The 27,012-nt window shown below is 43.5% G+C and overlaps 1 protein-coding gene across 4 annotated transcripts in view; it reads right to left on the reverse strand.

The window, feature by feature from the left end:
* The window catches only part of adamts3 (ADAM metallopeptidase with thrombospondin type 1 motif, 3), a 382,283-nt gene that overhangs the window by 109,330 nt on the left and 245,941 nt on the right, over positions 1–27,012 (reverse strand). For all 4 annotated transcript variants that reach the window (XM_063069111.1, XM_063069113.1, XM_063069112.1 and 1 more), the window contains exons 6-8: positions 13,427–13,510; positions 8,997–9,153; positions 6,950–7,055 (exon numbers count right to left, since the gene is read on the reverse strand). In XM_063069111.1, the coding sequence (XP_062925181.1) occupies positions 6,950–7,055; positions 8,997–9,153; positions 13,427–13,510 (347 nt within the window). The remainder of the gene's footprint in view (positions 1–6,949; positions 7,056–8,996; positions 9,154–13,426; positions 13,511–27,012) is intronic.

Below are 27,012 nucleotides of genomic sequence, written 5' to 3' on the forward strand. Positions count from 1 at the left end.
GAAGAGTTTTTTTTCTTCCTTCTACCATCTGCGTGAGATGATGGGACTTTCGAGAGACTTTGAGACTTTTTTTTACCGTGCCCATGGTCTGTTCTTTATCAAATTATGGTATTGCTTTGCACTGTTGTAACTGTATGTTATAATAATGTGATAATGTGATTTTTGTCAGTTTTCAGTCTTGATTTGTCTTGTGTTTCTGTGATATCATTCTGGAGGAACATTGTATCATTTCTTAATGCATGCATTACTAAATGACAATAAAAGAGGACTGTGTGTCCTCATAATCTAATCTAATCTAATGTAAAAAATTGTACAGCAGACTCAATGGGTTGAATAGCCTAATTCTGCTCTTATGTCTTATGGTCTAATCAGACCACCTGCATTTTCATCCAAATCATTTATAAATATTGTGGATAACAGAGGTCCTCCCACGACTACGGAACAGCAATAGGCGCAGACCTCCGCTCAGAAAAGCATAGCCCTCTGTTTCTATAACCAAACAAATTTTGTATTCAATTTACCAGATCTTCTCAACCAACTTGCCAGAAGGGACCTTAGCAAATGCCTTGCTAAAATCCATGCAGACAATATTGCAGGGAAGGCAGATGAGTTGACAGCGTGGATTGACACTTGGAATTATGATGTTATAGCAATTAGTGAAACTTGGCTACAGGAGGGGCAGGACTGGCAGCTTAATATTCCAGGGTTCCAATGTTTCAGATATGATAGAGGCAGAGGAATGAAAGGTGGGGGGTGGGGGTAGCATTGCTTGTCAGGGAAAATGTTACAGCAGTGCTCAGGCAGGACAGATTAGAGGGCTTGTCTACTGAGTCCTTATGGGTGGAGCTGAGAAACAGGAAAGGTTTCCTAATAGGAGACCCAATATTACATCTCCTCTAGTTGGTACCTCTATATATTGATTTAGAAAACTTTCCTGAACACATTTTACAAACTCTAAACCATCTAGACCCCTAACAGTATGGGAGTCCCAATCAATATGTGGGAAATTAAAATCCCCTACCACCACAACTTTATGTTTCCCGCAGTTGCCTGCTATCTCTCTGCAGATTTGTTCCTCCAGTTCTTGCTGACTATTGGGTGGTCTATAATACAACCTCATAATGTGGCCATACCTTTCCTGTTTCTCAGCTCCACCCATAAGGATATTAATAAGGTTGAAAGAGTGCAGAGAAGGTTTACAAGGATGTTGCCGGGACTTGAGAAACTCAGTTGCAGAGGAAGGTTGAATAGGTTAGGACTTTATTCCCTGCAGCATAGAAGAATGAGGGGAGATTTGATAGAGGTATATAAAATTATGATGGGTAGCGTTGTAGTGGCCATCGTTGGAGTGGACTGAGTCAGAGTGGGACGGCTTTGGCTCAACAGGCTTTGGAGAGAACAGGCAGAGGCCAGGGTAGGTTCCGGTAAGTTTTTTGTTTAGAGTAGAGAGAATGCCAGGCAGGATGTTGGAATGCTCCTCCTGCAGGATGTGGGAAGTTAAGGAGACCTCCGGTGTCCCTGACAACGACACCTGCAAGAAGTGCATTCAGCTGCAGCTCCTAACAAACTACGTTAGGGAACTGGAGCAGGAGCTGGATGACCTGCAGATCATTCGGGAGAATGAGGAGATTATAGATAGTAGCTACAGGGAGGTAGTTACACCAAAGGAGCAGAGGACAGGAAATTGGGTCACTGTCAGGCGAGGGAAGAGGAAAGGGCAGGCAGAGCAGGGTTTCCCTGTGGCCACTCCCCTCAACAACAAGTATACCACATTGGATACTGTTGGGGGGGATGACTTACCTGGGACAAGCTGCAGTAGCCGGATCTCTGGCACTGAGTCTGGCTCTGCAGTGCAGAAGGGAGGGTGGAAAAAGAGGAGAGCGGTAGTGATAGGGGACTCGATAGTTAGAGGTGCAGATAAGAGGTTCTGTGGTCGTGACAGAGAATCCAGGATGGTTTGTTGCCTCCCGGGTGCCAGGGTCAAGGATGTCTCTGATCACTTGCATGACATTCTGAAGTGGGAGGGTGACCAGCCAGATGTCGTGGTGCACATCGGTACCAATGACATAGCAAGGAAGAGTGAAGAGGTCCTGGAGAGTGAGTATAGAGAGCTTGGTAGGAAGTTGAAAAGCAGGACCTCGAGGGTGGTAATCTCAGGATTGCTACCTGTGCTAGGTGCCAGTGAGGGTAGGAATAGGATGCTCTGGAGGATGAACAAGTGGCTGAGGAACTGGTGTAGGGGGCAGGGTTTCAGATTTCAGGATCATTGGGACCTCTTCTGGGGCAGCTGGGACCTGTACAAGAGAGACAGGTTACACTTGAACTACAGGGGGACCAATATCCTTTCAGGGAGGTTTGTTAGTGCTATTGGGGAGGGTTTAAACTAGATTTGCAGGGGGATGGGAAACAGACTGCCAGAGCTGACAGTGTGGCTGGGGTGAAAATAGATGATGTTAAAAGTTCAAGCAAATCCGCTAATAGAAAGGTTGTGAGTGGTGGTAAAAATCTTCTGAGGTGTATATATTTCAATGCTAGGAGTATTGCGGGGAAAGCAGATGAGTTGAGGGCGTGGATTGACATGTGGAATTATGACATTATAGCAATCAGTGAAACTTGGGTACAGGAGGGGCAGGACTGGCAGCTTAATATTCCAGGGTTCCGATGTTTCAGATGTGATCGAGGCAGAGGAATGAAAGGTGGGGGAGTAGCATTGCTTGTTAGGGAAAATATTACAGCAGTGCTCAGGCAGGACAGATTAGAGGGCCTGTCTACTGAGTCCTTATGGGTGGAGCTGAGAAACAGGAAAGGTATGGCCACATTAGTGGGATTGTATTACAGACCACCCAATAGTCAACGAGACTTGGAAGAGCAAATCTGCAGAGAGATAGCAGGCAACTGCAGGAAACATAAAGTTGTGGTGGTAGGGGATTTTAATTTCCCACATATTGATTGGAACTCCCATACGGTTAGGGGTCTAGATGGTTTAGAGTTTGTAAAATGTGTTCAGGAAAGTTTTCTAAATCAATATACAGAGGTACCAACTAGAGGGGATGCAATATTGGATCTCCTATTAGGAAACGAGTTAGAACAAGTGACAAGTGTATGTGCAGGGGAGCACTTTGGTTCCAGTGATTATAACACCATTAGTTTCAACTTGATCATGGACAAGGATAGATCTGGTCCTAGGGTTGAGGTTCTGAACTGGAAGAAAGCCAAATTTGAAGAAATGAGAAAGGATCTAAAAAGCGTGGATTGGGACAGGTTGTTCTCTGGCAGGGATGTGATCGGTAAGTGGGAAGCCTTCAAACGAGAAATTGTGAGAGTGCAGAGCTTGTATGTTCCTGTTAGGATTAAAGGCAAAGTGAATAGGAATAAGGAACCTTGGTTCTCAAGGGATATTGGAACTCTGATAAAGAAAAAGAGAGAGTTGTATGACATGTATAGGAAACAGGGAGTAAATAAGGTGCTTGAGGAGTATAAAAAGTGCAAGAAAATACTTAAGAAGGAAATCAGGAGGGCTAAAAGAAGACATGAGGTTGCCTTGGCAGTCAAGGTGAAGGGTAATCCGAAGAGCATTTACAGGTATATTAAGAGTAAAAGGATTGTAAGGGATAAAATTGGTCCTCTTGAAGATCAGAGTGGTCGGCTATGAGCGGAACCAAAAGAAATGGGGGAGATCTTAAATAGGTTTTTTGCGTCTGTATTTACTAAGGAAACTGGCATGAAGTCTATGGAATTAAGGGAAACAAGTAGTGAGATCATGGAAGCTGTACAGATTGAAAAGGAAGAGGTGCTTGCTATCTTGAGGCAAATTAAAGTGGATAAATTCCCAGGACCTGACAGGGTATTCCCTCGGACCTTGAAGGAGACTAGTGTTGAAATTGCGGGGGCCCTGGCAGAAATATTTAAAATGTCGCTGTCTACGGGTGAGGTGCCGGAGGATTGGAGAGTGGCTCATGTTGTTCCATTGTTTAAAAAAGGATCGAAAAGTAATCCGGGAAATTATAGTCCAGTAAGTTTAACGTCGGTAGTAGGTTAAGTTATTGGAGGGAGTACTAAGAGACAGAATCTACAAGCATTTGGATAGACAGGGACTTATTAGGGAGAGTCAACATGGATTTGTGCGTGGTAGGTCACGTTTGACCAATCTATTGGAGTTTTTCGAGGAGGTTACCAGGAAAGTGGATGAAGGGAAGGCAGTAGATATTGTCTACATGGACTTCAGTAAGGCCTTTGACAAGGTCCCGCATGGGAGGTTAGTTAGGAAAATTCAGTCGCTAGGTATACATGGAGAGGTGGTAAATTGGATTAGACATTGGCTCAAAGGAAGAAGCCAAAGAGTGTATTAGAGAATTGCTTCTCCGAGTGGAGGCTTGTGACTAGTGGTGTGCCACAGGGATCAGTGCTGGGTCCATTGTTATTTGTCATCTATATCAATGATCTGGATGATAATGTGGTAAATTGGATTAGCAAATTTGCTGATGATACAAAGATTGGAGGTGTAGTGGACAGTGAGGAAGGTTTTCAAAACTTGCAGAGGGGTTTTGACCAGCTGGAAAAATGGGCTGAAAAATGGCAGATGGAGTTTAATACAGACAACTTTGGAAGGACAAACTAAGGTAGAACATACAGGGTAAATGGCAAGGCACCGAGGAGTGCAGTGGAACAGAGGGATCTGGGAATACAGATACAAAATTCCCTAAAAGTGGCGTCACAGGTAGATAGGGTTGTAAAGAGAGCTTTTGGTACATTGGCCTTTATTAATCAAAGTATTGAGTATAAGAGTTGGAATGTTATGATGAGGTTGCACAAGGCATTGGTGAGGCCGAATCTGGAGTATTGTGTTCAGTTTTGGTCACCAAATTACAGGAAGAATATTAATAAGGTTGGAAGATTGCAGAGAAGGTTTACAAGGATGTTGCTGGGACTTGAGAAACTCAGTTACAGAGAAAGGTTGAATAGGTTAGGACTTCATTCCCTGGAGCGTAGAAGAATGAGGGGAGATTTGATAGAGGTATATAAAATTATGATGGGTATAGATAGTGAATGCAAGCAGGCTTTTTCCACTGAGGTAAGGGGAGAAAAAAAACAGAGGACATGGGTTAAGGGTGAAGGAGGAAAAGTTTAAAGGGAACATTAGTGGGGGGCTTCTTCAGACAGAGTGGTGGGAGTGTGGAATGAGCTGCCAGACGAGGTGGTAAATGTGGGTTCTTTTTTAACATTTAAGAATAAATTGGACAGATACAATAATGGGAGGTGTATGGAGGGATATGGTTTGTGTGCAGGTCAGTGGGACTAGGCAGAAAATGGTTCGGCACAGCCAAGAAGGGCCAAAAGGCCTGATTCTGTACTGTAGTTTTTTCTATGGTTTCTATATCCACTGTCTATCTTCATCAGTCATCTTCATCTCTTCCTCAAAAAACTCTCATCGATTTTATGAGACAGAAATTCCCTGTGTAAAGCCATGCTGATATTGCTTAATATATCCATTTTACAAATGTGAGTAAATTTGTTCCCCAACAATCTTCCTCAATAACGTCTCAATCACTCTCCAGCCTGTATTTTCCAGGTTTGTCTCTGTTGCCGTTCTTACACAAAGAAACACAACTCTAGCAATCCATGAGTAGAGGATACAAAGACCTCTGCCAAGGCTCCAGCAATCTCCTCCGCCTTTCCCTTGTTATCTTGGGACAGATACCTTCAGGGTCTTGGGAGCCACCTACTCTAATGTTTTTCAACACATTCTCCCCCTTAATAACGACACGCCCTAGAATATCAACATACCTCTTCGTAAACTTACCATCATTCTTCACCTTTCCGTGGTGAACAATGATGTAAAGTGCTGCAAGGACCTCACCCACTTCCCTAGCTCCACACTCAACGGCTTAGTACCCGTTTTCTCACTTCAACTGACTGACTCTTCAAGGCAATAATCTTCAGAGAGGCTTTCTGAAAAAGTCTGACAAAAGGATTTGCATTACAGGAATTTTGTTAAGTAATGCAACTTCTCTGCAGAGCCACTGAGGTCCAAATAGAATGATCAACTCTGGACAACTCTGAGAACTTCACAGCAGCAAATGTTCAAGTGAAAATCTAATTTGATTCAGAACATCGAGCAGCACAGCACAGGAATAAGCCTTCCAGTCCATAATATCCACAGTGACCAATTATGCCAATTAAACTCATCTCATTTCCCAGAATATGGTTTATATTTATCCATTTTCTGCCAAGGAAATGTTTATTAAACATTGCTATTGTATCTGTTTCTGTTATACCCCGGGAGGTCCAGGCATTTACCACTCTCTGTATTAAAACACTTGTCCCTTAAATCTCATTTAAACTTTCCTCTTCTCCCCATAAAGCTACACCCTCTCATATTTGATATTTCCAACCTGAGATAAAGACTCTGACCATCTCCCTGTCTATGCCTCTCATAATTTTATTTGCTGTACCTCAATCAGCTCTCCCCTGTTCTTTTTGTGGTCTGTTAATAATATATGCAGTTTCCAAATTAACATGGCCATATGTCACATGCAAGCAGAGAATCATATCGTCTATGAAAGCCGCTTTGATTAACATGTCCAGTGCAGGCTCTTTGAAAGTGATACATTAGACCCAAGAATTCTACCACCTCTCAGCCTTATTGCAATCAATCAATCAAGTTAAAAAGTGCAAAGGTTACTTAGAGGTCATGCCAAGTACTTCATAAATGCAAGTCCTTGGTTTTGCCTTTCTTTTAGTGTTCCGGAAGTGACTGGGTTTGATTGTCTGCAGGAAACCCATGTAATTCCATGTACACCCATGACATCTAGTTACATTGGAAGTGACGACAAGTGGCACTGTAGTCAACTCAAGACCAATAATGTCATTTGGCCCATAGACTGCTGCTGAAATAATATATTTTACTTGGGCTGGGGGTGACTTTATTACGTGAATATTTAAAACTTACACATGACCAGTTTCGTGTGCTACGACAAATGCTGAAGAGAACCCATCTTCATGGTTTAAAGTACAGCTACGAACTGGGTGACACATTCCAGTCACTGGAGCATATCCTACAGCAAGGAGTTGGGACAAAAAGCTAACATGAATACATGAATAACAAAATGCAATCACTGGATAGTCAGAGGAATGGAAACGAGGTATCTGTAAATAAAACAGAGCAGTTTTACTCTGCACAACAGAGTGTCAATACAATCTGGTTTTCTCAACACAACACCAGTGCAATGCAGGCTTTACCTCTCAATACGTCATGTCAACATAAGACAGCTTTTGTTCCGTGTAAGACTTCTTTTCCAAACTCTTTATGCCCACAATCGACCATCCTAATTTTTGCATTTTTGTTCCCTGATATTTTTGGAACACAATAAATAAGAGCAAATGTAGGTGAAGTGACTGCAACCTTGCTCAGCAATTAAACTGATTGACCTCGACCCTTGCTTCACTTTATCAGTTCCTTGTAGTCCTCAATTTTTAAAAATCAAGTACCTTGTCTATTTCAGACTCATCACATCAGATACTCTTACCTTTTCCTGATAAATTAACAACCCAACAGGCTTCAACAGCAATCACCCTAATTCTTATTAGTTTTATGTTTCAATCCCCAACTTTATTCATACTAATCTATAACTTGATTTATTGCTTAGCTATCCCCACCCTTGGATAATTCCAATTATGCTTTTTCAACATTGTAATTCTTCCCCCTTACTCAACAATAACTGTTTGATTCCTCCTGCCACGATGTGAGAATATCCAGTGCTGTAGGAAACCAGATTTGCACAGAGGCTATGATGAATGTCCCCAGCACTGTCATTGTTCTGAAGCATGCCAACCTTAGTGCTGAGCCAGGAGTGGTGTACTTGTCTCTGAGTTAGAAGTTTTTAAGTCCAAGGACCATTCTAGAAATAAGAAAAGTATACATAGGAACTTTCAGCTTCCATGAAGATGTACTCTGGTCATAAAGTCTCTGCATCTTCCCCAGTTATCTTTTCACTACTATAGCTAATACTATTAGATCGAAACTCAGGATAGTGAGTTATGAACCCATGAACCTCATCTCATCATTAATTGTTTTTCACTATTTAGTTTGTATTTTAGTACCTTTGCACTGTATTGTTGCTACAAAACAAATTCAGAACATAGAAGACAGAGAGAATAAAGAAGATTCTGATTCTGTTTCTGCTTATAACGAGGAGGATAGGTTTGACTGTGCATGATAACCGAGACCATGGATAAGCTGAAACATGGTACAATGATATGATTAGTAGCAGCTGACAAGCATTTAATAGAATTTGATGGAAGTCAATGATAGCAGAATTATCACTAAACATCAGGTTTTTTTCAAAAATATAATTTGGGATTGTGTGAACTGGCAGAATTATTGTTATAGGCCCTGATAAGACTCTTTTGAAATGCTGCTTTTCTCATGTTACTGATCCTTGTTTGGTAGGATTAATTTGAAAATTTGAGATACTTCTTTCCATGTCCCCAGTCCTTTGTGTTGACCAGATTCAGGAACTAATACAACCATACCAGATACATCCTTCCTTTGTAATAACCAAAAGAGCTACTTCATCCTTCTGTCACTTTATTGAACACACTCTGTCATTTCGTGTTCACGCCCTACCATAGTTAGGTACCAGTTCACATCATTATGGGATCTGACCCTATCACAGGGTAACCCTTGTGGAGCTGCTCTGTCATTGATGATCAAAACCTACTAATACAGTATCTGGCTATATGAGAAGATGAATATATCCCACTGTCACAGGACTTGGTTCCATTATGAAAGGACTTGCTCTGCCTTCTGCTAATTACTTTCAATTGTTATGAGACTCTGACTCTACCTTGATTGGCATAAATTGAATTAACCGTGGAAGGTGCAGAGAGAAATAGTCAGCAGAAACTTCTATTGTCAACTGATTGTGTCTTGGTTTTATATCAAGCCATTAACTGTTAATTTCATCATAGACACACAGCGATAGTCAGCACAGTACCTTGCATACCCGCTGGGCCAAAATCTTGCCTTGTTAAAAAGATTGCATGATCGTGGTGCTCTGAGTGGTTTAGGTCTGATCGCTGTTGAGAGGAGGCCCAACGGCAAACATTCTCCAGACTTCGAGATGGATTTCCTCTTTCAATCAAGCTGATGGACTGATCAAAGAATGTTTACCTGCATTAGGATTGCCTCAACATGTCATACGTACATCATTCCACAAAGTTGAATATACCATTTAAAGTCAGGCTTATTATCATGTGCACAATTACAACTGTGCACAGGTGCAGTGAGAAACATACCTGCAGAAGCATCCCAGGCACCGAGCAGCACACACAAGCAAAACATAAATTAAACCCAACTCATATACAACATTTACAAGATAAAATTATTAGAACAAAAAATGGCCATAAGTAATCAGAATTGTCATAGTGGTGCTAAACTATAGTGAGATTAGAGTTTCACTGGTTTGTTGGAGAACTGTTCTCGAATCTAGAGGATGAGGAATTTCAGGTTCCTGTACCTACTACCTGATGGTAACTGAACTGACAGCATGGCCCAGATGGTAGATATTGTTGCCTATGTAATATTTCAGTATTATTGTAAATATATTATTTGATTAAGTATTCTTTGTTGTTCACAGAATGCAATGCAGGTTGTATGTAAAAGTACATAAATGGCATATGTTATCATGCCACCACATCATATGTACGCACCTCACTTAAAGTAGAAACAAAGTTAGTCTTTTATTCCTGGCTTCTTTGTTTTCCTCTCAATTAGTTTTATGTTTTGGAGTTATAAAACACAACAGTGGTGACGAGGAAGTCTTAAACAAACCAGATGACTACCTACCTGTTGAAGTGCAGTAAGATGTTCACCAAAGAAAAAGTGCAGCAACAAACGATTGAGATTAAAAAGTGCAACACATTTTTTTTCCTTGGAGCCGCAAGTTTTCCTCACAAAAGGAAAGACGATTGAGTGAAAAGAAAGGCAGAAAATAGAAGAATTCATGATTTCGTAAACAGTGAGTTCGGGGTGATAATAAATAAACAAAGAGAAAACGGCTGCTACATCAGAAAGATAGATGTGTTCCGTTTCATAAAGGATAATTGGTTCATGTATATTGAGCAAATTGGTTTGCATTTTGATGCAAATAAAATATCCCACGAGAAGCGTGTGCCAATTTTGCTGAGTGCATTGGATTTAAAGGCATACAGATCGCTTAGAAAGCTAATTGCTCCAACCAAACCAGCCGAAATGAGTTTTGCTGAATTGTGAAAATAATGTATGAACATTTAGAACCAAAACCATTGTTGATTGCAGAACACTTTAGGTTTCATAAGCGGAATCAAAAAGAAGGGGAGTCCATTTCAGCGTACATGGCTGAATTGAAGAGATTGTATGAGTGTTGTCAGTTCAGTGTAGGGTTTAATGATGCACTAAGACAGCATTTAGTTTGTAGAATTTTACAATAAATTATTCAAAAATGGCTCCTAACTGAAGCACAACTTACATTTAAGAGAAGTTGAAGTAGTATTATCAATAGCAGCAGCAGACAGAGACACAACTGAGTTGCAGTCAGGAATGAATGTGAGTGTAAACAGAACTGCAACATCTAAACAGAAAAGAAATTGACAAATAAATTGTGTTACTGTTGTGGCAGGGGCTCACAAACACCAGATCAATGCAGATATAAAGGCAAAACTTGCAGAAAATGCAACAAAGTAGGGCACATATAAAGAGCACATTGGGCGGAAAACACTAAATAAACTGCACAGGGATGAGAAAACGATAAGAAGTCAAGTTGTAGTTTGAGAAAGGGCACTAATCTGCATGCTGATAATGAAAAATCTGATTATGATGAGAGTGACACAGGACTATGTAGCCTTATGTAAAAACTAACAAGGGAGGTGAAAAGCTTACAAGAGTAAGAAAGCCTCCATAGTGGTTAAATCTTTAGGTCTGAATGGGACAGTTTAAAACTTACCATGCTGTGAATGTCTGTATAGTAGACTCAACCTGTAAATTAACCTTTAGGGAACCCTGCACAGATTCCACATATACACCACTCTCTCGCTGAAGAAATATCTCTCACCCCTGTTCTAAAAGGATGACCCTCTATTCTGAGGCTGTGTGTTCTAGTCTTAGACTCTTCCACCATAGGACACATTCTCTCAACATCCACTCTATCAAGGCCTATCACCATTCAATAGGTTTCAATGAGGCAACTCCTCATTCTTCTGAATTCTAGTGAATACAGGCCCAGAGCCACAAATGCACTTCGTTGACAAACCATTCAATCCTGGAATCATTTTCATGAACCACCATTGAACCCTCTCCAGTTTCAGCACACACATTTCTAAGACAAGGGGCCCAAAAATGCTCACAATACTCCAAATGAGGCCTCACCAGTGCTTTATAAAGTCTCAACATTACATCCTTGCTTTTATATTCTAGTCCTCTTGAAATGAATGCTAACATCACATTTGCCTTCCTCACCACAGACTCAAATTACAAATTAAACTTTAGGGAATCCTGCACAAGTCTCTTTGCGCCTCAACTTTTTTTATTTTCTCTCCAGTTAAAAACTGATTAACTCTTTCATTTCTTCTACCAAAATGCATGACCGTATACTTCCTGACATTGTATTCCATCTGCCATTTATTTGCCCATTCTCCTAATCTAAGTCCTTCTGCAGCCTCTCTACTTCTTCAAAACTACCTTCCCCTCCACCCATCTTCATATCATTTGCAAAGTTTGCAACAAAGCCATCAATGCCATTATCCAAATCATTAACATATAACATAAAAATCATCAGTCCCAACACAGACCCCTGTGCAACACCACCAGTCACCAGAGCCAACCTGAAGAAGCTCCCACCTGGTATCAGTAAAAGGTGCCACCAACTGTCTCCAGTCATGCCGAAGGGACTTGGCCTAAAACATCAACTGTACTTTTTTCCATAGATGCTGCCTGGCCTGCTGAGTTCCTCCAGCATTTTGTGTGTGTTGCCTTCATTATCCAGTTTCTATCTAGTTCCCTGTGACATCCATTTCTCCTGTAGACTAAAGCAGAGTTTCTCCAAGACGGGATGAATTCCTTGTGTAGTGTCGAGGTAAGACAAGACAGATCAGTAGCCTTCGGGTTTGGCTGCCTCTAACTCCAATTGCAAGTCCCTTAGCTCTCACAGACATTGGGGCTCCCTGCTAGAAATCTTGGGGAATGAGTTTGGTAAAGAGAGCAGTCTCCATTGTCTCTGCGGCTCTGTAGCACTCTTCCAATCTCTGTCTGACTAAATTGAGATCAGCACGGGGTGTTTGATGTGAACTGACCTTAATCTGCTTGCATCCTCAGCAGACTTGCAACCAAGTCACTTCACCAGCAGGACAAGTTCTTCACTGGGCTAGAGGCTGAGGTCTTCAGTGGCACTGGAGAATGTGCACTTCCCAGCCCAGTAATCTTCCGACTTATCATCAAATCTGGTGAGTCCAGCCATCAGCAGCTCATGCCGGGCTAGGAATCTCGCAAGATTTGACAGACGGTGATTAGGCTGGGGTTCATTGGGGCTGTGGCCGAACGGCGTCGCCACCTGTGACATGCTGTGGTACATAGGAGCCTTGGAGTTTACTACTGCATGGCTGTACGTCTCCTTCATATCAATGGGTGAGTGAGTGGCCAGTCACTGGATGTTTAGAGATACCTGCCCGCTCAGGTGAGCATGCGAGGGAGGTGGTCTCTGCTCTATCCTGTTTGGGGAAGAGGTGTCGAGTTCCAGCGGCACTATGCTTGTCGCTGATCTGCTAGACTGCTCGATAACCCAGATCAACATAGTGAACACACTGACCTGGTTTCACTTCTCTGTTGCCAGCATTTTAAATTTCTGTAAGGTGGGAGCTTACAGAATCAGTGTCTTATCCATCATGGACGGAATCACCATGGAGAATGTCCTTTTACTAATCTGCCCTCACTCGAGAGTTTTTCTGTTTTAAAAGCTAGGCAGATAGGTAAACTTTATTATCCACTAACGCATCACAGTACACCAGGAGCCAATATAAAAAGACACCACATCTTGATGTTCTCATGAAAGGCTAATTCAAATATTGCTTGAAAATATTGCTTAACTACAAGTGTCTAAGGAAATGTACAAACAATATAGAAGAGCTGAACTGGTGATGAAAACTAATTGCTTAATGCGATATAACAAGCAATCAACAACAGCTGCAAATTGACAATGAAGCAGTGAGATATAATAATTAGAAAGAAATGAACAAACCACATCAGGAGGGACATAACATGAGTGCAATAACGTTCCAGTATGAATTTGCAGCAATCTAAAGCTGTTGCAGTTCTAACTCATTGTTTTCTGATTCTACATGACGTGCAAACAGAAAATAGAGACTTGGACTGTGGAGAGCTTTGGCAGAAACCTACCTTTGCATATCCCAGCATGATCATTCGCACCAGCACAACGTTCACGTGGGCTCCCAGTGATTTATCATGGTAAATCTCATTAACCTAATGATCAGAGGAAGAAAAAAAAGTATTGAAGTTATTCCAATTTTCAAAATACTAAACTGTTTATGGTGGCGTTAACTTTGGTACCTTTTACTAAAAGAACCAACACATTTTTCATACAAAAAACAAATTTCAACAGTAAATAAATGATCAGAAGAAAATCTGCAGATGCTGTAAATACAAGCAACACACACAAAATGCTGGAGGAATTCAGCAGGGCAGGTAGTATCCATGGAAAAGAGTAAACAGTCAACTTTTCAGGCATTAGATGCTGCCTGACCTGCTGAGTTCTTCCAGCATTTTCTGTGCAAATAAATGATTTCACGTAGATATATATTTTAGCGGCAATTGCTTTATATACAGTGCCTATCAAAAAGTATTCACCCTTTCCCCTGAAAGTTTTCATGTTTTATTGTTTTACAACATTGAATCACAGTGGATTTAATAGGGTTTTTTCTCCCCCACACTGAACAACAGAAAGGACTCTTTCGTGTCAAAGTGAAAACAAATTTCTACAAATTAGTCGATACTGATTACAGTTATTAAACACAAAATAATTGATTGCATAATTACTCAGACCATTCAGGTTGGTATTCAATAGATGTGCCTTTGGTAGCAACTACAGCCTTGAGTCTGGGTGGAAAAGTCTCCATCAACTTTGCACATCTGGACTCTGCCATTTTTCCTCATTCTGCTTTACAAAACTATTCAAGCTCTGTCAGATTGCATGGGGATTGTGAGTGAAAAGCCCTTTTCAAGTCCAGCCACAAATTTTCAACTGGATTGAGGTCTGGACTCTGACTTGGCCATTCCAGGACATTCCCAGTGGCCACACATTTTAATTCCACATCCCATCCCCATTCTGATATGTCTATCCACGGCCTCCTCTACTGTAAAGATGAAGCCACACTCAGGTTGGAGGAACAACACCTTATATTCCTCCAACCTGATGGCATGAACATTGACTTCTCTAACTTCCGCTAATGCCCCACCTCCCCCTTTTTTAAAGAAAGGGGCTTCCCATCCTCCACTATCAACTCTGCTCTTAAACGCATCTCCCCCATTTCACGTACATCTGCTCTCACTCCATCCTCCCACCACCCCACTAGGAATAGGGTTCCCCTGGTCCTCACCTACCACCCCACCAGCCTCCGGGTCCAACATATTATTCTCCGTAACTTCCGCCACCTCCAACGGGATCCCACCACTAAGCACATCTTTCCCTCCCCCCTCTCTCTGCATTCCGCAGGGATCGCTCCCTACACAACTCCCTTGTCCATTCGTCCCCCCCATCCCTCCCCACTGATCTCCCTCCTGGCACTTATCCGTGTAAGCGGAACAAGTGCTACACATGCCCTTACACTTCCTCCCTTACCACCATTCAGGGCCCCAAACAGTCCTTCCAGGTGAGGCATCACTTTACCTGTGAGTCGACTGGGGTGATATACTGCGTCCGGTGCTCCCGATGTGGCCTTTTATATATTGGTGAGACCCGACGCAGACTGGGAGACCGCTTTGCTGAACATCTACGCTCTGTCCGCCAGAGAAAGCAGGCCACACATTTTAATTCCACATCCCATTCCCATTCTGACATGTCTATCCATGGCCTCCTCTACTGTAAAGATGAAGCCACTCTCGGGTTGGAGGAACAACACCTTATATTCCGTCTGGGTAGCCTCCAACCTGATGGCATGAACATTGACTTCTCTAACTTCCGCTAAGGCCCTACCTCCCCCTCGTACCCCATCTGTTACTCATTTTTATGCACACATTCTTTCTCTCACTCTCCTTTTTCTCCCTCTGTCCCTCTGAATATACCTCTTACCCATCCTCTGGGTCCACCCTGGCTCCTTGTCTTTCTTCCCGGACCTCCTGTCCCATGATCCTCTCGTATCCCCTTTTGCCTATCACCTGTCCAGCTCTCGGCTCTATCCCTCCCCCTCCTGTCTTCTCCTATCATTTTGCATCTCCCCCTCCCCCTCCAGCTTTCAAATCCCTTACTCACTCTTCCTTCAGTTAGTCCTGATGAAGGGTCTCGGCCTGAAACGTCGACTGCGCCTCTTCCAATAGATGCTGCTTGGCCTGCTGCATTCACCAGCAACTTTGATGTATGTTGCTTGAATTTCCAGCATCTGCAGAATTCCTGTTGTTTGCGTTTAAATTCACTACTGCAAAGCCTCTTCCGGTGATGCCTACACCGAAGAAGTTTAGATCCTCTCTTCGACGGGAGTTCAATGAAACCATCTCTCACTGCTCCCCATCTGTAATTTCTTCGGCTCTTCAACTTTTCGACCACATTTTGACTCAAACTCGCTATCACTGCCATGTATCGTTTCTTGGAACGTGCCTCCATCGCCAACTTACTCCAGTTGGCTTTAGGATTTGTTTTCGAGCCTCTCAATTTGGACCTTCTGAGGATCCCAGGTACTCACATTTTATTGACTCTGCCTCTCGCCGCTTCTCCCGTCAAGCTCTGAAGGCGACGCTCTCCGCCATGAGGAGGTACTTGGTGTCCCTATCCCAGACCCTTCCACACCTTCGGGACACTTTCTTCGCCGTCTGTAATGGTCCTACCCGTTATTTCATCCTCCGTCGGATTCACGCCTGCAATCGCCGTTTTTTTGACTTTGTCATGTTAGGCAAAGATCGCAAGATCCTACATCTACGGACTCCAGAGCCTGCCGGCCCCGACGCTAGCAGGCATGAACTTTCAATTGCGGCGCCTGCCATTGATCTCGGCGGCTCCAACACCTCAGGGCATATTCAAAACCCGGACTCCAGCAACGACCATGGACACCTTCACAGCGATTACGCAACCACCAACTGCGACTCCAGCCTTGAACTCCAGGCCGGGTCTTTATGTGCTGCTGTTGTGACTCCCGTCTCCCCTTCCCCCACCACCACTCCGCAGCCCCGTCTTCCTCAGATCCCACCGTCAACTCCTGGGTCCTCAGAGGCTCCATCTTCCTCTCACCCCAACCCTCCCCTCTCCATTGACACCCCCAGCCTCCCCCCTCCCCCCTCTGATCCCAGCTCTCATCCGTGCCGGGTCTTTACCATCCCCTCCGACCTTCAACTGTCGGAGGCAGAACGCTCTGTTCTCAGTAAGGGCCTCACGTTTGTCCCCCTTCGCCCACACCTCAGTGAGTTCCGTGTTCGCCATGATGCTGAACTCTTCTTCCGCCGTCTCCGTCTCCGAGCCTACTTCTTCGGCAAGGACTCTTCCACCCCCACCAATGACCCCTTCTCCCGTCCTCAACCCTCCTCTTCTTCATGGACACCCCGCTCTGGTCTTCTGCCTGCTCTGGATCTCTTTATTGCCAACTGCCGACGGGACATCAACCGTCTCGACTTCACCGCACCTTGTCCCCATTCCAACCTCACTCCTTCAGAACGCTCTGCTCTCCACTCCCTCCGCACTAATCCTAACATTATTATTAAACCCGCTGATAAGGGGGGTGCTGTTGTAGTCTGGCGTACTGACCTCTACCTTGCCGAGGCACAGCGACAACTCGCAGATACCTCCTCTTATTTACCCCTCGATCGTGACCCCACTAAGGAGCACCAGGCCATTGTCTCCCACACTATCACCGACTTTATCCGCTCAGGGGATCTCCCATCCACTGCTACCAACCTTATAGTTCCCACACCCTGGACTTCCCGTTTCTACCTCCTACCCAAGATCCACAAACCTGCCTGTCCTGGCCGACCTATTGTCTCAGCTTGCTCCTGCCCCACCGAACTCGTTTCTGCATATCTCGACACTGTTTTATCACCCCTTGTTCAATCCCTTCCGACCTATGTTCGTGACACTTCTCACGCTCTTAAACTTTTCGATGATTTTAAGTTCCCTGGCCCACACCGCTTTATTTTCACCATGGATGTCCAGTCCTTATATACTTCCATCCCCCATCAGGAAGGTCTCAAAGCTCTACGCTTCTTTTTGGATTCCAGACCTAATCAGTTCCCCTCTACCACCACTCTGCTCCGTCTAGCAGAATTAGTCCTTACTCTTAATAATTTCTCCTTTTGCTCCTCCCATTTCCTCCAAACTAAAGGTGTAGCTATGGGCACCCGTATGGGTCCTAGCTATGCCTGCCTTTTTGTTGGGTTTATGGAACAATCTATGTTCCGTGTCTATTCTGGTATCTGTCCCCCACTTTTCCTTCGCTACATCGACGACTGCATTGGCGCTGCTTCCTGCACGCATGCAGAACTCGTTGACTTTATTAACTTTGCCTCCAACTTTCACCCTGCCCTCAAGTTTACCTGGTCCATTTCCGACACCTCCCTCCCCTTTCTAGATCTTTCTGTCTCTGTCTCTGGAGACAGCTTATCCACTGATGTCTACTATAAACCTACTGACTCTCACAGCTATCTGGACTATTCCTCTTCTCACCCTGTCTCTTGCAAAAACGCCATCCCCTTCTCGCAATTCCTCCGTCTCCGCCGCATCTGCTCTCAGGATGAGGCTTTTCATTCGAGGACGAGGGAGATGTCTTCATTTTTTAAAGAAAGGGGCTTCCCTTCCTCCACTATCAACTCTGCTCTTAAACGCATCTCCCCCATTTCACATACATCTGCTCTCACTCTATCCTCCCACCACCCCACTAGGAATAGGGTTCCCCTGGTCCTCACCTACCACCCCACCAGCCTCCGGGTCCAACATATTATTCTCCGTAACTTCCGCCACCTCCAACGGGATCCCACCACTAAGCACATCTTTCCCTCCCCGCCTCTCTCTGCATTCCGCAGGGATCGCTCCCTACACAACTCCCTTGTCCATTCGTCCCCCCCATCCCTCCCCACTGATCTCCCTCCTGGCACTTATCCGTGTAAGCGGAACAAGTGCTACACATGCCCTTACACTTCCTCCCTTACCACCATTCAGGGCCCCAAACAGTCCTTCCAGGTGAGGCATCACTTCACCTGTGAGTCGACTGGGGTGATATACTGCGTCCGGTGCTCCCGATGTGGCCTTTTATATATTGGTGAGACCCGATGCAGACTGGGAGACCGCTTTGCTGAACATCTACGCTCTGTCCGCCAGAGAAAGCAGGATCTCCCAGTGGCCACACATTTTAATTCCACATCCCATTCCCATTCTGACATGTCTATCCATGGCCTCCTCTACTGTAAAGATGAAGCCACACTCAGGTTGGAGGAACAACACCTTATATTCCGTCTGGGTAGCCTCCAACCTGATGGCATGAACATCGACTTCTCTAACTTCCGCTAAGGCCCCACCTCCCCCTCGTACCCCATCTGTTACTCATTTTTATGCACACATTCTTTCTCTCACTCTCCTTTTTCTCCCTCTGTCCCTCTGAATATACCTCTTGCCCATTCTCTGGGTCACCCCCCCCCCCTTGTCTTTCTTCCCGGACCTCCTGTCCCATGATCCTCTCGTATCCCCTTTTGCCTATCACCTGTCCAGCTCTTGGCTCTATCCCTCCCCCTCCTGTCTTCTCCTATCATTTTGCATCTCCCCCTCCCCCTCCAGCTTTCAAATCCCTTACTCACTCTTCCTTCAGTTAGTCCTGACGAAGGGTCTCGGCCTGAAACGTCGACTGCGCCTCTTCCTATAGATGCTGCTTGGCCTGCTGCGTTCACCAGCAACTTTGATGTATGTTGCTTGAATTTCCAGCATCTGCAGAATTCCTGTTGTTTGCATTGAAACCTTTGAGTCTTTTTCCCCCAACAGTGGCTTTCTCTTTGCCACTCTCCCATAAAGCTGTGACTGGTGAAGTACCCAGGCAACAGTTGTATGTGCTGTCTCTCCCATCTCAGCCACTGAAGCTTGCATCTCCTCCAGACTTGTCATAGGTCTCGCAATCGTCCCCTTCCAGCATAGTCACTCAGTTTTTGAGGACAGCCTGCTCAAGGCAGATTTACAGCTGTGCCATATTCTTTCCATTTCTTGATGATTGACTTAACTGTACTCCAAGGAATATTCAGTGACTTGGAAGTTTTCTTGTGCTTTTTAATAAACCTTTTGTGGAGTTGCTTGGAGTGCTTGTCTGACTAAATATAACCATATTATTATGATCATGGCTGATCATCCAACTCAGAACCCCGCCCCAGCCTTCCCTCCATACCCCCTGACCCCCGTAGCCACAAGGGCCATATCTAACTCCCTCTTAAATATAGCCAATGAACTGGCCTCAACTGTTTCCTGTGGCAGAGAATTCCACAGATTCACCACTCTCTGTGTGAAGAAGTTTTTTCTAATCTCGGTCCTAAAAGGTTCCCCTTTATCCTCAAACTGTGGCCCCTCGTTCTGGACTTCCCCAACATCGGGAACAATCTTCCTGCATCTAGCCTGTCCAATCCCTTTAGGATTTTATACGTTTCAATCAGATCCCCCCTCAATCTTCTAAATTCCAACGAGTACAAGCCCAGTTCATCCAGTCTTTCTTCATATGAAAGTCCTGCCATCCCAGGAATCAATCTAGTGAACCTTCTTTGTACTCCCTCTATGGCAAGGATGTCTTTCCTCAGATTAGGGGACCAAAACTGCACACAATACTCCAGGTGTGGTCTCACCAAGGCCTTGTACAACTGCAGTAGTACCTCCCTGCTCCTGTACTCGAATCCTCTCACTATAAATGCCAGCATACCGTTCGCCTTTTTCACCACCTGCTGTACCTGCATGCCCACTTTCAATGACTGGTGTATAATGACACCCAGGTCTCGTTGCACCTCCCCTTTTCCTAATCGGCCACCATTCAGATAATAATCTGTTTTCCTATTTTTGCCACCAAAGTGGATAACTTCGCATTTATCCACATTAAATTGCATCTGCCATGAATTTGCCCACTCACCCAACCTATCCAAGTCACCCTGCATCCTCTTAGCATCCTCCTCACAGCTAACACTGCCACCCAGCTTCGTGTCTTGTTTGAATCTCCCCCATTCTCAATGGAAAAAGCTTATCCACATCAACTCTATCAATCCCCCTCATAATTTTAAACACCCCTATCAAGTCCCCACTCAACATTCTACGCTCCAAAGAATAAAGACCTAACTTGTTCAACCTTTCTCTGTAACTTAGAGATAAAACCCAGGTAACATTCTGTTTAATCTCCTCTGTACTCTCTCTATTTTGTTGACATCTTTCCTATAATTCGGTGACCAGAACCATACATAATACTCCAAATTTGCCTTACCATTGCCTTATACAATTTTAACATTACATCCCAACTCCTATTCTCAATGCTCTGATTAATAAAGGCCAGCAAACCGAAAGCTTTCTTCACCACCCTATCCACATGAGATTCCACCTTCAGGGAATTATGCACCATTATTCCTAGATCCCTCTGTTCTACAGTATTCTTCAATGCCCTACCATTTACCATGTATGTCCTATTTTGAATAGTCCTACCAAAATGTTGCACCTCACATTTTTCAGCATTAAACTCCGTCTGCCATCTTTCAGCCCACTCTTCTAACTGGCCTAAGTCTCCCTGCAAGCTTTGAAAACCTACTTCATTATCCACAACGCCACCTATCTTAGTATCATCTGCATACTTACTAATCCAATTTACCACCCCATCATCCAGATCATTAATATACATTGGACCCAGTACAGATCCTTGAGGCACACCGCTACACACCGTCCTCCAATCTGACACACAGTTATCCACCACCACTCTCTGGCGTCTCCCATCCAGCCGCTGCTGAATCCATTTTACTACTTCGATATTAATGCCTAACGATTGAACCTTCCTAACTAACCTTCCGTGTGGAACCTTGTCAAAGGCCTTACTGAAGTCCATATAGATAACATCCACCACTTTACACTCGTCAACTTTCGTAGTAACCTCATCAAAAAATTCAATGAGATTTGTCAAACATAACCTTCCACGCACAAATCCATGTTGACTGTCCCTAATCAGACCCTGCCTGTCCAGATAATTATATATACCATCTCTAAGAATATTTTCCATCAATTTACCCACCACTGACGTCAAACTCACAGGCCAATAATTGCTAGGTTTACTCTTAGAACCCTTTTTAAACAATGGAACCACATGAGCAATACGCCAATCCTCCGGCACCATCCCCATTTCTAATGACATTTGAAATATTTCTGTCAGAGCCCCTGCTATTTCCACACTAACTTCCCTCAAGGTCCTAGGGAATATCTTGTCCGGACCCGGAGACTTATCCACTTTTATATTCCCTAAAAGCGCCAGTACTTCCTCTTCTTTAATTATCATACTTTCCATAACTACCCTTCTTGTTTCCTTTACCTTACACAATTCAATATCCTTCTCCTTAGTGAATACCGAAGAAAAGAAATTGTTCAAAATCTCCCCCATCTCTTTTGGCTCCGCACATAGCCGTCTACTCTGATTCCCTAAGGGACCAATTTTATCCCTCACTATCCTTTTGCTATTAACATAACTGTAGAAACCCTTTGGATTTATTTTCACCTTACTTGCCAAAGCAGCCTCGTATCTTCTTTTAGCTTTTCTAATTTCTTTCTTAAAATTCTTTTTACATTCTTTATATTCCATGCTGTAGTTCTTGCCAGGATACTGACTCAGCAACAGCTGGACCTCCCAATTACAGGTGTATTTTTACTAAAATCAGTAGAAACACCTTGACTGCATATAGGTGATCGCCACTTTAATAATCATGTGACTTCAAAAACCAATTGGCTTTACCAGTTATGATTTGGTGTGTCATATTAAAGGGGGTAACTAACTACACAATCAATTCTTTTGTGTTTTATATTTGCATGTAACAGCCTGGGAAAGGTTTCACTGCTAACGTAATGGTGTTTCTGTAGAAGCAGTGTTTGGGTTTTGGTTTGAGATAACGGGGGCTCTGGAATGTGAGCCGTCCAATGGAGGGAGTGTGTTTTCATGTTGTGTGCCTGACGCCGGTCTGAGCTGGGACTTTTGTTTGGAGGGAGATGACACCAGAGAGAAGAGGTCATGGGCTTCGATCTGGAGCGGAGCCATGATCCAACGAAGCCTGGGGAGATCGAAGGAGGATCGGCGAAGGGAAAACCATGAGCTCCAGCTTGTGCATATTAGACTGTTTCACTAAAATGGGCCCTTTTCTTTTTTTGCTTTTCCTTTACTAACCCTTTAGTCAAATTAAGAAATATAAATCTATATTGTTTAATTGTGTATGGTATAGTCTGTATTTCGTGGTACTGATTTGTAACAGAGTAACAAATCAAGCAGCCTCCACACAAACGGGGGGATTAGGGTGAGTTTACACCTCAATCTCATACGTTTGGCAGGGCCAGAGATTGTCTTCCCTGGACTTACGCAGCCAACAGAATCTGAGTGTTTCGTCTAACTAATTTAGATCACTTTAGAGAGATTTGTTTCGACTTTGACACAACAGTCTTTATCTGTTGATCAGTTTCAAAAAAGCCAAATTAAATCCACAGAGATTCAATGTTATAAAACAATAAAGCATGAGAACTTCCAAGGGTGGTGAATACTGTTTCTAGGTTACAGATCAAGAATTCTAATTTGCCAATCTACATATGCATATGAAATAAAACTTCATTTAATGAATAATTCATCTGCTAGATTTACAAGGTAACATGAAACACTGATTCTCTTACAAATGGGGTGAAATCTGTGGGCCTTCCACTACATGTATGAAAAGTTAAATTGTGTCAAGCAGCAAAAGGTTGTCGTGGAACTTGACACTTGTAACAGTTTCTTAAAGAACTCCATAACTGATTTAAAAGAATGAACAATTCATCATTTTTTTAATCAATAAGCACTGGATAACTCCATCTTCCTTCACAACCTTCTCTGCTCTAATTTGATATAAAACTGCTCCCTTTTCCATCCCATAGTTACTTAGCAACTTGACAAATGTGAATTCCAGCAAGTACAGACCCAGAGCCACCAAACGTTCCTTGTATGATAACCCTTTCATTCCTGGAACCATCCTTGCGAACCTCCTCTGGACCCTCTCCAATGCCAGCATGTCTTTTTTAAGATGAGAGGCCCAAAACTGTGCCTTATAAAGCCTCAGTATCACATCCCTGCTCTTGTATTCTAGACCTCTTGAGACGAATGTTAACATTGCATTTGCCTTCCTCACCATCAACTCAACCTGCAAGTTAACTTTCAGGGTGTTCTGTACAAGGACTCCCAAGTCCCTCTGCATCTCAGGTTCCTGGATTTTCTCCCTATTTAGAAAATAGTCTGCACATTTATTTCTACTACCAAAGTGCATGACCATGCATTTTCCAACACTGTATTTCATTTGCCACTTTGTTGCCCATTCTCCTAATCTGTCTAAGTCCTTCTGCACCCTACCTGTTTCCTCAATACTACATGCCCCTCCACCAATCTTTGTATCATCAGCAAACTTGGCAACAAAGCTATCTATTTCATCATCTAAATTATTTATATACAGTATAAAAAGAAGTGGTCCCAACACCGACCCCTGCAGAACACCACTAGTCACTGGCAGCCAACCAGAAAAGGATCATTTTATTCCCACTCGCTGCCTCCTACAATCAGCCAATACTCTAACGATGTTAGGAATTTCCGTGTAATACCATGGGCTCTTAACTTGGTAAGCAGTCTCCTGTGTGGCACCTTGTCAAAGGCCTCCAAGCATGCAAGTACAGCAGGCAGTGAAGAAAGCTCATGGCATGCTGGCCTTCATAACAAGCGGAATTGAGTATAAGAGCAAAGAGGTCCTTCTGCAGCTGTACAGGGCCCTGGTGAGACCACACCTGGAGTACTGTGTGCAGTTTTGGTCTACAAATTTCAGGAAGGACATTCTTGCTATTGAGGGGGGGGGGGCAGCATAGGTTCACAAGGTTAATTCCCAGGATGGTGGGACTGTTATATGTCGAAAGATTGGAGTGGCTGGTTTTGTATACTCTGGAATTTAGAAGGCTTAGAGGCTTAGAGGGGATCTTATTGAAACATATTAGATTATTAAGGGATTGGACACGCTGCAGGCAGGAAGCATGTTCCCGCTGATGGGTGAGTCCAGAACCAGAGGCCACAGTTTAAGAATTAGGGGTAGGCCATTTAGAACAGAGTTGAGGAAAAACTTTTTCACCCAGAGAGTGGTGGATATGTGGAATGCTCTGCCCCAGAAGGCTGTGGAGGCCAAGTTTCTGGATGCTTTCAAAAAAGAGATGGGTAAAGCTCTTAAGATAGCGAAATCAAAGGTTATGGGGATAAGGCAGGAACTGGATACTGATAGTGGATGATCAGCCATGATCACAGTGAATGGCGGTGCTGGCTCGAACGGCCAAATGACCTGCTCCTGCACCTATTGTCTATTGCCTTTTGAAAGTCCAAATATACAACATCCACTACATCCCCTTTATCAATCCTACTTGTAATCTCCTCAGAGAATTCCAACAGGTTCATCAGGCAGGATCTTCCCTGAATGAAACCATGCTGACTTTGTCCTATCTTGTCCTGTCTCACCAAGTACTCCATCACATCATCTTTAAAAATTGACTCTAAAATCTTCTCAACCACTGAGGTCAGACTAACTGGTCTATAATTTCCATGCTGCTGCCTTCTTCCTTTCTTAAAGAGTGGATTGACATTTGCAATTTTCCAGTCCTCCGGCGCCATGCCAGAGTCCGCAGGCATACTGCTAGTGTCTTCCACAGTGAAAATTGATGCAAAACATTCATTTAGTTCATCTGCCATCTCCTTGTCCCCCGCTATTATTTCTCCTGCCTCATTTTCTAGTGATCCTATACCCACTCTCATATCTGTTTTATTTTTAACATACTTGAAAAACTTTTACTATCCACTTTGATATTCTTTGCTAGCTTGCTTTCATATTTCATCTTTTCCCTTCTAATGATTTTTTTAGTTGCAGGTTTTTAAAAACTTCCCAGTCCTCTATCTTCCCACTAATTTTTGCTTTGTTGTATGCCCTTTCTTTTGCTTTTACAATAACTTTGACTTCCCTTGTCAGCCATGGTTGTACTATTTTACCATTTGAGTGTTTCTTCATTTTTGGAATACATGCACCTGCACCTTCCTCATTATTCCTAGAAACACACGCCATTGCTGCTCTGCTGACATCCCTGCCAGCAGCTCCTTCCAATTTACTTTGGCCAAATCCTCTCTCATATCACTGTAATTTTCCTTACTCCACTGAAATACTGCTACATTAGACTTTACTTTCTCCCCTCCAAATTTCAAGTTGAACTCAAACATATTGTGATCAGTGGTTCCTCAGGGTTCTTTCACCTAAAGGCCCCTAATCACCTCCGGTTCATTACATAACACCCAATCCATTATAGTTGATCCCCTAGTAGGCTCACCAGCAAACTGCTCTAAAAAGCTATCCCTTAGGCATTCAACAAACTCACTCTCTTGAGATCTATTACCAACCTGATTTTCCCAATGGACCTGCATGTTCTGTCTTCACTAAGGAGGACATAAATAATCTTCCAGAAATAGTAGGGGACAGAGGGTCCAGTGAGATGGAGGAACTGAGCGAAATACATGTTAGTAGGGAAGTGGTGTTAGGTAAATTGAAGGGATTGAAGGCAGATAAATCCCCAGGGCCAGATGGTCTGCATCCTAGAGTGCTTAAGGAAGTAGCCCAAGAAATAGTGGATGCATTAGTGATAATTTTTCAAAACTCGTTAGATTCTGGACTACTTCCTGAGGATTGGAGGGTGGCTAATGTAACTCCACTTTTTAAAAAAGGAGGGAGAGAGAAACCGGGGAATTATAGACCGGTTAGCCTAACGTTGGTGGTGGGGAAACTGCTGGAGTCAGTTATCAAGGATGTGATAACAGCACATTTGGAAAGCGGTGAAATGATCAGACAAAGTCAGCATGGATTTGTGAAAGGAAAATCATGTCTGACGAATCTCATAGAATTTTTTGAGGATGTAACTAGTAGAGTGGATAGGGGAGAACCAGTGGATGTGGTATATTTGGATTTTCAAAAGGCTTTTGACAAAGTCCCACACAGGAGATTAGTGTGCAAACTTAAAGCACACGGTATTGGGGGTAAGGTATATGTGTGGGTGGAGAATTGGTTAGCAGACAGGAAGCAAAGAGTGGGAATAAACGGGACCTTTTCAGAATGGCAGGTGGTGACTAGTGGGGTACCGCAAGGCTCAGTGCTGGGACCCCAGTTGTTTACAATATATATTAATGACTTGGATGAGGGAATTAAATGCAGCATCTCCAAGTTTGCGGATGACACGAAGCTGGGTGGCAGTGTTAGCAGTGAGGAGGATGCTAAGAGGATGCAGGGTGACTTGGATAGGTTGGGTGAGTGGGCAAATTCATGGCAGATGCAATTTAATGTGGATAAATGTGAAGTTATCCACTTTGGTGGCAAAAATAGGAAAACAGATTATTATCTGAATGGTGGCCGATTAGGAAAAGGGAAGGTGTAACGAGACCTGGGTGTCATTATACACCAGTCATTGAAAGTGGGCATGCAGGTACAGCAGGCGGTGAAAAAGGCGAATGGTATGCTGGCATTTATAGTGAGAGGATTCGAGTACA

Source organism: Mobula hypostoma, chromosome 16 (assembly GCF_963921235.1).
Source record: "Mobula hypostoma chromosome 16, sMobHyp1.1, whole genome shotgun sequence".
Classification (NCBI taxonomy): domain Eukaryota; kingdom Metazoa; phylum Chordata; class Chondrichthyes; order Myliobatiformes; family Myliobatidae; genus Mobula; species Mobula hypostoma.